Source organism: Gadus morhua, chromosome 11 (genome assembly GCF_902167405.1).
Source record: "Gadus morhua chromosome 11, gadMor3.0, whole genome shotgun sequence".
In the NCBI taxonomy this organism is placed as follows: domain Eukaryota; kingdom Metazoa; phylum Chordata; class Actinopteri; order Gadiformes; family Gadidae; genus Gadus; species Gadus morhua.
In genome coordinates this window covers 7,288,693-7,304,776 of record NC_044058.1, presented here as the reverse complement: position 1 = coordinate 7,304,776, position 16,084 = coordinate 7,288,693, and the positions used below count along the sequence as shown (strand labels likewise).

At 43.4% G+C, this 16,084-nt stretch overlaps 1 protein-coding gene across 3 annotated transcripts; it reads left to right on the top strand.

The window, feature by feature from the left end:
* The first annotated feature begins 1,276 nt into the window (after positions 1–1,276).
* Positions 1,277–16,027, top strand: ptpn6 (protein tyrosine phosphatase non-receptor type 6). 3 transcript variants are annotated; one of them, XM_030370512.1, is made up of 16 exons: positions 1,277–1,366; positions 2,449–2,474; positions 3,775–3,897; positions 4,579–4,773; positions 7,658–7,841; positions 9,253–9,369; positions 9,829–9,957; positions 10,414–10,510; positions 10,727–10,806; positions 11,165–11,308; positions 11,957–12,088; positions 12,822–12,973; positions 13,670–13,737; positions 13,891–14,042; positions 14,449–14,516; positions 15,737–16,020. In XM_030370512.1, the coding sequence occupies exons 2-16, from the start codon at positions 2,467–2,469 to the stop codon at positions 15,831–15,833; spliced, it is 1,746 nt and encodes a 581-aa protein (XP_030226372.1). In that variant the 5' UTR covers positions 1,277–1,366; positions 2,449–2,466; the 3' UTR covers positions 15,834–16,020. The 3 variants fall into 3 exon arrangements, with proteins under 3 accessions (XP_030226372.1, XP_030226370.1, XP_030226371.1); XM_030370510.1 differs by lacking the exon at positions 1,277–1,366 and adding an exon at positions 1,711–2,022 and having other exon boundaries at positions 2,452–2,474; positions 15,737–16,027; XM_030370511.1 differs by lacking the exon at positions 1,277–1,366 and adding an exon at positions 1,711–2,022.
* The last annotated feature ends 57 nt before the right edge of the window (positions 16,028–16,084 follow it).

Genomic DNA, 16,084 nt, shown 5'->3' with positions numbered 1-16,084 from the left:
GCTGGGGGCAGTGACCTGGAGCTGTGCGTTACGTTGATCTCTATGGGAAACAGGCTGACCAGTGGAGACACAACAAACGGGAGATGGTTGACTGTTATTCTCCGAATCAGAAGAGTCTGATAGCTCAAATGCATCATCTACCTCTTGTCATTACTCCTATTTGCCCAGAATTGGCCGGCCCTGGTCAATTCAACTTGATAAAACGTCCTGCCAAGACATTAATGCCCGCTAAAGACAAAGTGTCTCTAAAGGTTTAAAAATCAAACCTGTGTAGTAGACTGACTGAGACCTGTAGACATTTTAATAATAATAATAATAATACATTTAATTTAGAGGCGCCTTTCAAGACACCCAAGGTCACCTTACAGAGCATATAGTCATCATACATTTTTTAAAAAGCAAGACATTGTGGAAAAAAAAAAATAAAAAAAAAAATAATAAAATAAACATAAGCAATAAGGAATAAATAAGAGTTATCTTTTTTTAAAAATGCCATTCGCAAATACGTTTATTTTCTGAAGAATATCTGTGCAACCAAACAATTGTACGCTGTAACCCTCCCCCTCTCACTTTCTGGTGTCGGCCCAGGCTAGTCAACTTTGAAGCGTCTTTGTTTTTAGATAGAGAGGAAGCTATAGGTGTGGAAAAAAAGCAACATTTTGTCACAGCCTCTGCATAGGTGACAAAAATCTGTTTGACCAATTTCCTGAACTAAATTAATACTCTGTGTTTAATACATAGTGTCTGTACATCTATCGCAATTCAGATTGTTTATCATTGAGCGGCTATGTATTAGTATGCAATTAAGCAGTAAGTAGGGTCTCGGATTTACAGTGAGATAAAAAAAGAATTGGGTTAATATTGTTCTTGCACATTACATTACTAGCATTAAAAAAAAGTCTTCTAAATCCCATCATCTAGCCCTGGTGGTCAGAACTAGGAGATGCATCATTGTGATATCCCCGCTCCTCTCCTATGTGTGTCGAGGGAAACCTGCAGAAACCTATAAAGTTAGTACGAAAATTTTGTGTAGTTTGCCTCTGCAGGACATGTGTGCTTTCATCTGTGAGGCATCGAGGGAGAAGTAGTGTGGCCATAAAGCCCCTAGAAACCAAACCCAGGGCCAGAGAGGATCCTAATAACACAACACCGAAGCACACACACACACTGCTGGCCACCTTTGTTCTTCTCATTCTCATGCTTTATTGCCGGTGGCGATGCCATGTGTGTGATTGGCTATCAGCAAATGATCCGGTGGCTAGCATTTGTATAATGGGCAGCGCTTCCATTTGCAAATGATTCACCAGCTGAGAGCAAGAAGAGCTCTGTTCAGAGATGGGGACGCTTGCGCTACGAGAATAAGGAAGTATGCCGTGCCTGCCTCTGTCTATTGTATGCAAGTACAAACACACACATGCACACACACACACATACACACACGCATAACATATCTGCACCCTCAGAGGTGAGAAACAGACAAACAAAAAACAGGTACCTTAAAGAAGAAAGTATTTATAATATACGAGGCAGAACATGTGACCTGGGTTTGCATGATAAACCCACGCCACACAGATTGCGAATGCTATCTATTTAGTTTTTTTTGAACGAACATATGCTTCCTTTTTTTCTCCAACTGTCAGAATTTCCTGTCCATCTCTTTCTCCCCTTTAGATTTGAAGAAGCACATTATCATTGGTTGTTCAGTGGCCACAAAGTGCAGCTCAGTGAGAGAGAGAGAGCCTTGATCTTTTACTTTATTTGAAAGCATAATTTTAAAGCAACTTTATTTTGGACTATGGACTATTAATTGCGCGTCAAAACAGACCGATCTGGTGGAGGAATTCCGTCAGCTATTTTTGTACTTGTCTGTCTTGCTTTCACTGTTTTGTGAAGGAGCAACCTGAAGGAAGGAGTGAGCACAGAAGCAGCTGAAGGGGGAGGGGATAAAGCAGAGGGCGAGACATATACACGGCCTATCTCTCTTGACAAGTGTCACTTTGCTTCAGAGTCCGGCAGAGAACAGTAAGTGTTTACCTGATTTCCTTTAAGGAGAGAACAACATAGGAGAGAAGAAGGCATGTTGGAGAGCAAGAGGGAGAGAGAGGGAGGGAGTGAGAGGGAGATAGAGAGAGAAGGAGGGAGAGAGGGAGAGAATAAGGGAGGGAGAGCGAGAAGGTAGTTGGTTGGATTGGTTTGGGTGGTTTGAGGTGAGGTCTGTTGACCCCAGTGCATGGTAGAGTTTAGTTACTTATTATTTTGTCTTATTTAAGTCAATCAATATAAGAGGAATCCAAATAGTGCTCACCTGTTTTAGGTCAGAGGTAAGAAAAGATGGGAGTGTACCGGTGTGTGTGTGTGTGTGTGTGTGTGTGCGTGTGTGAGAACGAGTGGATGTTTTACAAATCCATACAATTCAACAATTTTATTCTCCTCTCTTATTGGACCCAGCAGAAGAGCATAAACACCATGGTTCGGTGAGTAGATTTGTTGACCAAACAATGTTCAGTTAGCCAACCACTGCTGGCTTTTGCGAAAGGTTGGATGTCAACTTCTCTCTTTCCTTTCTTTTCCTCTTTCCATTTCTTTCACTATAGCTTTCATAGTTTTCATACTTTCAACAGTTGTGTGTTTGTGTGTGTCTGTGTGTTAGTGTGTGTTTGTGTTTGGTTGTGTATCTTTGTTAAATGTATAATTTCTCAATTGGACCATCTTTGAGTCCCTTTGGTAAAAGTTGAAATTCAGAAATTGTATTTAATCCTGAATACTCTATTTTTATTGCAATTATAGATATTATTATAGAGCCTCATGCTGACTGAATGGAGCCACTTGACTGTTGACATGCACTCATTAAAATTGTTTTAGATAAATATGGAGTCCATATTAATATAAATAAACTACCGAGTTTAACTTATTTTCAATCTCTACTCTATACCAAATAATAGCCTGATTAAATGTTGTACCATTGGGGACTTGGGTACGATGTGTATGATGTATCTAGTGTTATTTATAGTTGCTCATTATTATAGTCACATCATTCAGGGTTATCATTGAAGTGCATACAACATATAAAATACTAAGAAAATATAAAAAGTTGTCAGACAATAACAGTTACTGATGCAGGAATCAGGCTGTATCCTATTTGTTTTAGTGTTGTTGGCAGTCAGCGTGAATATTCAAAGTGATTACAAAATGTTTTCCAGGTAATCTGTAGATTACCTGGATATAAACCATACTATACGCAAAACTGGATGTTATTAAGGGTAGATATCTACAATTAGGAGTGACCTCACAACTAATTGACCGATGGCGTTAATCAGATGCCTGACCAATCACTAACATCACCCTACTTTCCGGTCCTACACACTCTGCCTAAAATGTAAAATGTGTCCATCTTATTATAAATTTCACAGAGGATTATTCGTAGCACATCCTCAGGTGTCACATAACTGGGATTATGGGTCTGCTCTCTTGATGCGCCAGGGCACAACAGACTAGCGAAGGTAGGTCTACAGCCCATGCCCTGGTACATGAAAGGCATTGACCCAGATCAGTGTTGAAATTAAATGTACAAAATGTCCCCTTCCGGTAACTCTGACACGGTCAGAACCACTTTGTCCATGCCGTTAGTAGTAGGCGGGCCGCTTTGTGCATGAGCTTGTAAATATTATACATAATTCAATTATATTTGTAAGAACAAATAATCCAAGGTGTGTATTTGTGGGACCAGGGGTTTGAGATTTGTTGAGGGTGAAGGTGTGTTGTGCGTGCTCCCAGGTGGTTCCACAGAGGCGTCACAGGCCTGGAGGCCGAGGCGCTGCTCAAGTCCCGGGGCATCCACGGCAGCTTCCTGGCCCGGCCCAGCAAGAAGAACGTGGGGGACTTCTCCCTCTCTGTCAGGTACGGCCAGCACCAAACCCACGCACTACGCTGGTTTGCTTCCCTCCACCAAAAACATGATCGCACATTTTCAAAAAGTAACTGTAGTAGTGTTTGAATACGGTTTGTTTTATAGAAGTCACTGCACTGCAAAGTTCAATGATTTGGGATGAAATGAAGGTCAATCATTACACTCTTCTATGTACCAAATTGTCACTTCAACTTCCTATTTTCTTAGACAAACAAATGTATGTAATATCAGATCGGGCATCATACAATTTAAAAGTTCAACTAAGTTCCCAGAGAACATATTTTAGAACATATATTATTTTAATTTGAAGACCTTATTTGTTTAGTTTTTTTTCCACAGAATATTTTCTTATTAACAATTCGTAATGTGATTTTGTTGCCTTCATGCTTACTCTTTGTTAAAAAATTATATATGATTCGATTTTGAATGTAACATTTTTTCTAGGTTTTTCTGGGCTGAATTAAAAAAAATACTCCCTTGCCAAAAATACATGAATAACAATATAACAATACTACTGATACAATACAAAAATACTGACCCTGTTGTATATTAGGATAGCAATAGACAGCATGTACCATAGGCCAGTGATTCTTAAAGTGGGGTTCTGGAAATGATCCAAACACCATCACCGTTCCCTGTTTGTACTGACTGATGTGTCTCTGCTGCCACAGGGTCCAGGACGACGTGACCCACATCCGCATCCAGAACACGGGCGACTACTACGACCTGTACGGCGGCGAGAAGTTCGCCACACTGTCGGAGCTGGTGGACTACTACACCAACGACAGCGGCACGCTGCAGGACCGCGACGGCCAGATCATCGAGATCAAGTACCCTCTGAACAGCTCCGACCCCACCACCGAGAGGTCAGTCCTCCCCAACCAGACCCATCCATACCCCCACCCTATAGCCCCCTCCCCCCACCAGCCCACCCAGACCCATCCGTACCCCCACCCTATAACCCCCCCCGTGTTTGGGCTTCACACTCACCCGTACCGGGGGGTCTGGGTGCCTTGGTTTGATGCCTTGGCTCTCCAGGCATTTGGTTCCCGGGTCAGAGTGTCGTTGTGTTGCTTTTAGTGGTATCTGCAGAGCTTAGTTGTTTGTTCAAAAAGGGCAGGTATAGCACGCACCTTAACCAAATAGTTCATGTCTGGGAGGAAATAAAGGACAATAAAAGAGTGTGATATTTGAATGCCCTCATCCTCTTACTTGGTGTCTGAACGGTTTCAGAAAAGGTTTTTCTGTGACTGAACGCGCTATCGAACATCAGAGGGTAAAAGCAAAAGGTTACGGTGCACACAGTGCAGACGGTTCATAAGCTGTCAGAGTGGTAGAAGCTATTCTCTGGCCTGGGATCAAGAGCCCCATCCAAAGCCAGAAGAGTAGGCAACTGATATACAAAATGTTTAAAGAGGGTGGTAGAAAGAATGTATTCTTAATGTCGAAGAGAAATCAATCGGTTTGGTTGCAAGAAGCCCACACCAGCGCGTGAGGGAGGACTGATGGCAGACAGACATTCAGAACATGTTCCTGGTGAAAACTTAAACTGTCAAACTGTCTCCATAATATTGAAGAAATGTCATCCAAAATGCTTCAAAATGCAACATTAGATCAGATAATATTCAAATTGCTTTAAAATTTCATATTGTCTATGTCATAGCTGGTTTTTGTTTTTGTGTGTATTTGTGTGTGTGCAGATGAATATCAATTCAGACACACACGTTAAACCTCCCTTCCTCTCTCCACATCTCTCTCTCTCTCTCTCTCTCTCTCTCTCTCTCTCTCCACATCTCTCTCTCTCTCTCTCCACATCTCTCTCTCTCTCTCTCTCTCTCTCTCTCTCTCTCTCTCTCTCTCCCTCTCTGTCTCTCTCTCTCGCACTTTAGCTAACTTCCCTTTCTTGCTGCGGTTGGAAACTTTGTGTTTTGACACTTTTCAAAAAAATTGACCAGAGCCTTTTGCCTTCCTCTCTAAAAAAACTCCATTGTGTTGTCAGCTTGATTTTGGTTATCTTATCAAATGTCTTCATCTCACCTCATTCAGCGATTCATCGCAGCCCAGACAACTAGGTGAATAACAGATGTGATACCACCCCTCCCTAAACACTACCTCTTGCATGCAACATAAAGCCTTGAATAGCACATCAGGATGCATGAGAAAGGACACCTGCACACATTTTGATTTATACACTTTAAGACCAAACAGATAAACAGTAAATGCTAGTTCAATGCTGAACTTGCAATGTTGAACTTAGTTCAATGCTCTATGAACTAAGTTAAAAGAGAATTTATTGTAGAGCCTTTTGTAGAACCTTATTGGGTTCGTTTTTTTTTCAAAGTATATTTTCTAATCAACCCATCGTAAATGTGATGTTGTTGGCCTAATCATGTTATTTTTATTAAAATATATATATATATTTTGATAGTAAAAATTTTCAAGGATTTTGGGGGAAATATAAACAGTAAATGCAGTATGTTTCCTATCAGCCATTTCACCTATAGTTTAGAATAATCAACGTGTTTACTCAGTGTGCAGCGCAATGTAAATCTATACAATAAGGAAATTGTAAAATGCATGGGGACATTGCAGCAGAAGCTGGTCGAATGGGGTGAGCACAAGCTATAAATACTTTGTTGTCTTCAGCCAAATCTGTCACCAGAAATTTTCCGACCACAAAGCAGGAAGTTCAGAAGAAGAAATCGAGAACTGGGCCTAAAATTAAGTCAGAGGCAGCGCTGCTCTGGACAAGTGTAAATTCACTCATTCTGTCTGTCTGTCTGTCTCTCTCTGTCTCTGTCTATAGCGCTCTCAGTTACTGTCTCTTTCTTTCTATCTCACTCTTTCTCTCAAACACACACACACACACACACACACACACACACACACACACACACACACACACACACACACACACACACACACACACACACACACACACACACACACACACACACACACACACACATTCACACACACACACACACACACACACACACACACACACACACACACACACACACACACACACACACACACACACACACACACACACCCTAACCCTTACCCTAACTTTTAAATATATTGTTAGTTGATAAAGTGTGCAAAAGGACTAAATTACAATGTTAAGTGAATAAATATATTGATGAGAATAATATCAACACACATGGAACATCTGTCAAGAATGAATTCAGATGTTTGATGTTGGGTTTGTTGTTTTGATGTTGTGCTTTACAGAGCTTGTCAGTGTCTGTGCCTGTGTATGCAATTAATCAGTTAATCAAATAATTAGTACCTGGCTTTCTAACCCTACTCCACAATAAGTTTTGCAGAATAATTTATGTATGCTTTATCACATTCTTACGCATATCATAGAGAAGCGAAATGCATTGGAAGGAAGTTAATGTAGGGTGTAAGTATTGTACTTCAGTGGAGCACAGTAGCTCACATTGCAACCATCCCACTCAGTAACACACACGGTGAAGCTATAGCTACACTTCTCCAACCCTCGACCAAAGGTTTGCACCTGTTAACACATGCTTCATGGTGAAAAACCAAACCAGTGTAGAAGGAAACTGTAGTGGCTGTGGGGAGCCATCTTAAGGGCACTGGGTTCGTTCCTCAAGGCCCCTATATCTGTAGGCGTCAAGATCAAAAGGCCTAGAAGCCTCTTCCTTCCTGATTATCATGAGGCTGGCTTCACTTTCCGTCCCTCTGGATAACACCATCACCCTCTGTCCTCTGACCCAGGTGGTACCATGGCCACCTGTCGGGCCCCAACGCAGAGAAGATGCTGGGCAAGCGCGAGGAGCCGGGAACCTACCTGGTGAGGGGATCCCTGTCCAAGCCGGGGGACTTTGTTCTGTCCGTCCTCACATCCGAGAAGACCAAGAAAGGTGACCGGCGAGTCACACACATCAAGATACTATGCCAGGTGAGGGGCCTTTCCACCCGCTGTGTGTGTGTGTGTGTGTGTGTGTGTGTGTGTGTGTGTGTGTGTGTGTGTGTGTGTGTGTGTGTGTGTGTGTGTGGGTGGGTTTGTAAAAAACATTTGTGAAAACGATCGAGTGAAAGAAATGTATGCATGTATTTGTGTGTACAAAGTTCAGTTTAATGCAGTGTAGTTTTGTGTGTTTGTGTGAGCCTGCATTGTGTGTGTGTGTCTCTGTGTGTGTGATGGTACGTCTGCGTACATGCATGGGCATGTCCGCGTACGTGTGCGTACGTGTGGGCGCCCTTCCTCCGAGAGCATGCCCACTGAACGAGCGCTAGGGCGTTTCAGAAGGGGCACAGCCCATCCCGTCGGCTGGGAAACACACAACGCTCTTGTTTCCTCATTTGTTCACGCAACGCCTGCTGGTCAGAGATTAATCACTGTGGATGTACGCAAGCCCTCGTAAACGCTGAGGAGCGGTATAGCTGGATGGAAACGTACAGCTGATGTGTACAGGTGGCGGTGAGCCACGCCGGAGGCACTTATACCAGCTTCCAGTGGTGAAACAACTGATCAGTAGCCTGTATCTTTCAGTAATGGTAATGTTTGTGAGACCACACAAAGGCAAAAGTAGACTTCTTGTAAAATGTATGTCCCAATTCACAGCACAGCAATTCCCCTTCAGGTTCTGCTGCTGCTGGGTCAGATGATGGTGGAGATGAAGAGGTGTTATTGCGATAGCAAGAAGTGAACTAACTCACGCACGACACATCAGTCGGTTTGTTTTCATAGATTATTTCAAGGGTGGTTATTTTTAGCTGTGGTTCACCTCACAGCAAACGCTGCGCAATTTCTCAGAGGTACACATTGTTTGGTCGATGAGAATGAAGGGCTAAGAGGGGAGGGCCCTCAGGGGCCCGTTGTCTCAGGCTTGTGGGGACTCTCTATTTGGACTCAACACACTGTACGCTATCTCTAACTGCACAGGGAGAGAGTCATATATATAAACATGAATATCTATAGATATAGATATTTGTATAGTATAATAGGATTCAGGGTTCAAGCACATGAGTGTTTGCATATGTGTTATTTGTTTGTATGTGTTTGCATGCATACAAGTCAGTATGTGAATGTCTGTGTGTGTTTGTGTTTATGTGTGTGTGCGTGCATGCGCATGTATGTATATGTTTGTCTGTGTTGGTGTCTGTGTGCGTTCATTCATCTGTATATGTGTGTATGTGTGTATGTGTTTGTATCTGTTTGCGTACATTCATGTGTATCTGTGTGTGGGGGCGGTATCTGTGTGCGTGCATTCATGTGTATCTGTGTGTGTGTGTGTGTGTGTGTGTGCGCGTGTGTGTGTGTGTGCGTGTGCGTGTGTGTGTGTGTGTGTGTGTGTGTGTGTGTCCAGAGCGAGCGGTACACGGTGGGCGACACCACTTTCTACGACAGCCTGACAGACTTGGTTGAGCACTACAAGAAAGTGGGCATCGAGGAGATCAGCGGACACTGGGTGCACCTGAAGCAGGTGAGGACACAGTGGCTCAGCACTGAAGGGGAAACAGCGACACACACGTACATCATGAAAGGGGCTACGCTGGGTTAGCCGCCAGCATCTGTCCATCGTGTTCACATAGATTTAAGATACTGGATATGTAACATGATATGGTACTAATATGGGGCTAGGCCAAAATGATGTTAATTCATTTAATTTTAAGAAATGTGCATGACTTTTCAGACATTCTTGAAAAATGCATGCATTCTTAAAGATTACTAAAACATTTTACGGCTAAAAATGTACATAAAAGTATGTAAATGTAAATTTAATTATCATACATTGCATTGTAAAGTTGAATACGTTTATTCAACTTTTCACGTAATAATTTCACATAATGTTTTAAATGTATTCCTTCATCAGTTATATCCTCCCCTCTTACTCCCTCTCCTCCCTATTGTTTCCCTCCCCCTCTGTGTCGTCCCTCTCCAGCCGTTCTACACCACCCGGGTGAACGCAGCAGACATCGACACCAGAGTGAGGCTCCTGGACCAGATGGCCAAGAACCCAGAGGAGAATCCGGGGGAGAAGAGCAAGGCGGGCTTCTGGGAAGAGTTCGATGTAGGTCATTTTGTGTTTTTCTTCGCTCTTGCCAGTTATTGAAGAGGTATACTGCCATCGTGTGGTCGGGTGTTTGCTCCACTCTCAAATTAATTAGCTTTATTGGCGTGACAAAAGAATGTCGGTTCACCAAACACGAGAACAACACTATAATGTAAATAATATAAATAAATATAGACGGATGAATAAATATAATCAAATATCTTAAAATAAAATACAAAACATGAAATGCACATAAAATGATTCCAGAAACAAATCACCAAATTAAAAACAAAAACATCTAATAAATACTCACAATAATTCTCTCTCTCTCTCTCTCTCTCTCTCTCTCTCTCTCTCTCTCTCTCTCTCTCTCTCTCTCTCTCTCTCTCTCTCTCTCTCTCTCTCTCTCTCTCTCTCTCTCTCTCTCTCTCTCTCTCTCTCTCTCTCTCTCTCTCTCCACCCTCTTCCCTAAAGGCTCTACAAAAACTTGAGGCAAAGGTCAAGAAAAGCAGAGAGGAGGGCCAGAGGCCAGAGAACAAGAGCAAAAACCGATACAAGAACATTCTTCCCTGTAAGAACTCTCAACAATCCTAATCTGTTTAACGGGTATTAACAAAATCCCATGAAGAGTGCTGTTGCTTACGTGTTGCCTTTCTCTCTCTCTCTCTCTCTCTCTCTCTCTCTCTCTCTCTCTCTCTCTCTCTCTCTCTCTCTCTCTCTCTCTCTCTCTCTCTCTCTCTCTCTCTCTCCTCTTCTATGTTTACTCTCCTTCCTGTTCCAACACAAGTCAATGACACCCGGGTTGTTCTGGAAACTGCAGACCCCACTGTGGTGGGCTCAGACTACATCAACGCCAACTACGTCAGAGTGAGTGTGTCCTTGGTGTGCAGTCCACATCACAAGGGACATAAAGAAATGAGAACGAACATGACCTTATTCATATAAAAAAGTTTAACTCATGCCTTTTACTATTGATATTTACTATTTTGTCATTTAGATGCTTTTATTTAAAGCAACTTGCGGTTAATTCAGTAAGGAATCTTGCTCAGGATGCCTACATCTAGGCTAGGGACAGTGGGAATTGAAACCAGTACCCTTCAGTCATGGCCCTGCCTACAATAGTTTGCGTTAATGAATGATGTTATTAACGTCATCAGGTTTTTGTATCTTTGCGTTTATTAATCTGTTGTTTTTGTTTGCATTCTTCGTTGAATATGCTGTGTAGGACACGTTGAGGCCCGATAATGACAAGGTCTTCATTGCCACCCAAGGGTGCCTCCTGACAACCGTCAACGACTTCTGGCAGATGGTGTGGCAGGAGAAAACAAGGGTCATCGTCATGACAACAAGGGAGGTGGAGAAAGGACGGGTCAGTAGAAACAATAAAAAACACTATTAGTACTGATATATATATATATATATATATATTAGAGCTGTCAGTTAAAACGCGTTATTAACGGCGTTAACGCAAACCAATTTTAACGGCGTCAATTTTTTTATCGCGCAATTAACGCAATTCTTATATTCAAAAAAAAAAAAAAAAAAATTTTTTTTTTTTCTTTGGCTCAAAACAAAGAAGCAGTAGCCTGTAGTTGGTTCATCGTTCAATTGCACTATAGGCTTTTTTTTTATCATCCTGTTTTGATCAGTATATGCTAATGTTGTTATCAATAAAAAAACATTTGCACAAGGCAAGCCGATGTACTTCTCCATGTTGATAAGAGCATTAAAATGAGAAAAATGTATGGGACAAAGAAATCAAGGGATATTTAGCATAGAAAAAAGAATTGCGATTAATCGTGAGTTAACTATGGCATTAATGCGATTAATCAAGATTAAATATTTTAATTGCTTGACAGCACTAATATATATATATATATATATATATAATATATTGATAATATTGATATATAGTATCATAATTGACCGGGAATTATACATCTATAAATAATAATTGAAGGATAAGAATTAAAAGAAAATAATACTAATTGTTTCATGTGTATTGTACACCACGCAGAATAAATGTGTTCCTTACTGGCCGGCGGTGGATGCTTACAAGGAGGTGGGGGCGTATGTGGTGACCTGCCTGTCAGAGACGGACGCCAGCGACTACAAAGTCAGAGTCTTAGAGATGGCCCCTTTAAACGAGGTAACAAAACCTACACAACCTTCAGACCCTTCTTCTTCTCTCCCCCTGTACACTACTCTGAGATGAGGTGGATAAACAAAAAACATACACAACCTTCAGACCTTTCCTTAACTCACCCCCTCTACACTACTCTGAGATAAGGTGGATAAACCAAAACCTACACAACCTTCCTTATCTCAACCCCTGTACACTACTCTGAGATGAGGTTGTTAAACGTAAACCTACACAACCTCAGACCCTTCCTTATGTCAACGCCTGTACGCTACTCTGAGATGAGGTGGTTAAACGTACACTATTCTGAGATGAGGTGGATAAACATATGTTTGCTTCGGTGGTGTATCCAGACGGATGAGTAGGGGGGCCCAGGCCTGGTCCAGAACTCCACAGGGCCCCCGACCACAGCACTGGGCTTTGCAGACACGGGGGGAGAATGCAAACTTTAAGTAGCAAACATTCTCCACAGTGATAAAATAATTCATTCATTATTTGACCTGCATGGCAGCTTTAGGCACCCGGAGTAACCCATTTACAGATGAACATTCAAATAACTTCCGTGATCCTGGGGGAAATGGTTTCTGTTACATTGCCACAAAGATAATAGAGAAGAGCAACACTTGCACCCTTAATGTGCCACCCCAGGCCAGCCAACGGACACACTCAGAATTTTGAATACAAATGCTGCACACATGCTGGTGAACATGCATCGCCTCACCACCCATTAACCGTTCCCTAGTCCAAGAAGACCCGTATCTGGCACTACCAGTACCTGAGCTGGCCCGACCACGGGGTCCCCCAGGAGCCCGGCGGGGTCCTCAGCTTCCTGGCTCAGGTCAACGCCAAACAGGAGATGTTTCCCGACGCCGGACCAATGGTCATCCACTGCAGGTCTGAAGGCCCTCCCCAGCCCAACGCACACGCTCACAGCATTAAGCTAATCAACATCATATCATATACCAGGCTGGGTTGGAGGTTCTAATAACGGGAGAGCAGTGCTTACATGCTCGGCATGGATGTTCCCAGATAGGAAATACGACTTAAATGATTCATTGGTCATTTTTCGCTGTTTCTTTTGAAACATTAATATAATCTTTTCCAGATGTTGGGAGGACAGGGGCCCAGGGAGATTGTACAGAGTTACTAATTTTGTTGTTTATGAGGCACAGTATATAAACCCAATTGGGCTTGATATCATAGAATCATGGACGGTAGAAGAGAGATTATTGTATTTCATTTTCCACAACCTGATTAGGTTTAGTTGCAGCTGAGCAGGAAGTCGGTTTACACGGGGACACGATCACAGTTATCCTATAGGAATTTCACCCCATGTGATTTCATTAACACAGAGGCTGTGGGTGTTTCCAAGTGGTTTATGGATGTAATTTTTTAATCTCTAAGTTTGTAAAGATGTACATGTCATGTGCAGGAAGCCATGACAAGAAACACTGTTCCTTGCTGCTGCCCCCCCCCCCCCCGTCCCGCCCCCCGCCCCCTGCTCAACGTGACGACATCCACTCCATTCTGTTTGAATCCCCTTGCCTTTCAGCTGATTGAACCTTCCTGTGTGTCTGTGTGTCTGTCCAGTGCAGGGATAGGTCGGACGGGTACCTTCATGGTGATAGACATGATCCTCCACAGTATTGACATCCAAGGTAGGAATCAAATCAAACAGAGTGAACCGCTACGTCCTAAGAGCCCCGACTGAGAAGGGCGACACCACATATCTGTGAACTGGCGTTTGTTCCATCCTGATGGCTAATGGTGCGCGTCCCTGCCCCTTGTTCCCCCCCGCTCCTCCGATCCAGGGGTGGACTGTGACATCGACATCCAGAAGTGCATCCAGATGGTCCGGGAGCAGCGGTCCGGCATGGTGCAGACCGAGGCCCAGTACAAGTTCATCTACCTGGCCGTCTCAGAGCACATACAGGCCTTTAACGCCCAGAGCAAGGCCTCCATGGTGGGCTGAGAGAAAGAGAGAGAATCCCTAGATCTGCCCCCTCCACCCAGAACTATGTTAAAGTGTTGCTGTTTGATTGCATTTGATGATGTCATCTCAGTTTAAGTAAAGAAACCCTTAGAAAGCTCATTCTCCTCAACTATCTAATCTGAGTGCATGAGTGCCACCATTGTATTGAGGATATAGTAATTTGAATCGATGTGTGTCAAACAGGCTTCTGATTGTTATCATGAACCTCAAATCTCTCCAATTCATGTCTGCTACCTGTTAGGTTGACAAAGGTAGCATTGTGAAAGATAAACCTCAACACCATGCAGCGTTAGAGGGCAAAGTCTACTACCACCCTGACTCAATGCTCTCCCTCTCGCTCTCTTTCTCTCTCTATGTTATTCTGTCTCTTCCCTAGGAAACCGAAACAGAGTATGGAAACCTTCAACTGATGAAACACCCGACTGCAAGTAGAAAGGTCTCCAAGTGAGTCAATGTAATGTGTGCTTTTGGGAGGAAGAGTAGGAGAGAGAGAGAGAGAGAGAGAGAGAGAGAGAGAGAGAGAGAGAGAGAGAGAGAGAGAGAGAGAGAGAGAGAGAGAGAGAGAGAATGCAAATTAAAATGAATGTATTAATTGCATGTCTCCCAGGAAACACACACACACACACACACACATACACATGCAGGCCTCTCCTCCGTGCCCCCCCCCCCCCCCCCCCCCCGTAGCCCTCCTCCAGCGGGCCCAGTGTGTGTTTAGCGGAGGAGATCCCATATGGCAGCAGCACTTGAGTTCTAGCGGGTTTATGGGATGTTGTGGAATTTTGAGGCACAAGTGCAGCAGGTTTTACTCTAATCCTCTTTGGATACGATAGGACTACAGGCAAACCTGGTACCCCAAACCCTCAGTCCCCCCAGCCCCGTATTCTGATTATCTTCAGGCCTTTGTTTCCAGAATAATGGACATCTTTGTGTCCGTCTTACCGGGGTAATACCGTGAGATAAAGGGACCCTATGTGTTCACTGACTCACTCACCCACTTCCCAGCGAAGGAGAAAACACACCGAGGCAACAGCACACGGTGCACACACCCGGAACACTCCTCTGACCTTTGACCTATTTGGAACCGCTTCTTCTTTCAAAACATGTCCCATCATATCTCTCTCTCCCTCCCCCGGTCATTGTCGCCGAGTCACATCTGTTGCCCTTGTTGGGGTCCTTGGCTGGTGAAACGGAGCGAGGGGAGTGGGGATGCTCTGTGGCCAACGGGTGCCACTGTCTGATGCTTGCTGCTGGATTTATGTGTGTAGTCGTTGGTAACGGACCCAGTTGGCCGGGCTCCCAGCTCCCACGACCGCAGCCTCCCCTCGGCTGGATCTATTTAATTAAAGAGTTGAAAGCAAATGCCACGGCCCATTGATCGCTACAATCTCCTCCACACAAGGCGCTCTGGATGTAGCAAATCATAACGCGCCTGGGATGAATCCCATCAAACAGGCTGGGCCACACATATTACGCACACACCCACGCACGCACGCACGCACACGCACACACACACACACGTCGCACACACACGCACGCACACATGCACACAAACCCATACACACGCACACACACACACACCAGACACACACACACACACCCGCACAAGCAGAAACACGTCAGAAGTGAACATTATAATTCATGTTTTTTTCTTTCCTCTGTGACAGGAACAAGGAGGAGGTATATGAAAACACCAAGGGAAAGAAGGATGTGAAAAAGCAGAAATCTGAGGAGAAGAAGAGTGGCTCTGTGAGGAAAAAGTGAAAAGAAGAGGAAGAGTTCCAGACGGGAACATATTTCATGAAATTATATCATTATATTTTTATGTTGATATGCAATCTTTTATTACTGTTTTGTTGATGACAAGTGGAATAAGAGTTTACAACCGATAGATAATGACACTTGTTTAACATTTTGAAATGTATAGGATGACTAATGCATAAATCTGTTGAAAATAACGTGTGGGGTAAAGTGTGCGTTTGTCTTTATTCGAATCGATGAAGCAATGAATCAAT

What these genes read in the sequence shown, in the direction of transcription:
- ptpn6 (XM_030370510.1), top strand. An exon ending in TCCGACCCCACCACCGAGAG is followed by an intron (nt 4,774 to 7,657) that starts GTCAGTCCTCCC and finishes CCTCTGACCCAG; the next exon opens with GTGGTACCATGGCCACCTGT. An exon ending in CCACAGTATTGACATCCAAG is followed by an intron (nt 13,738 to 13,890) that starts GTAGGAATCAAA and finishes CCTCCGATCCAG; the next exon opens with GGGTGGACTGTGACATCGAC.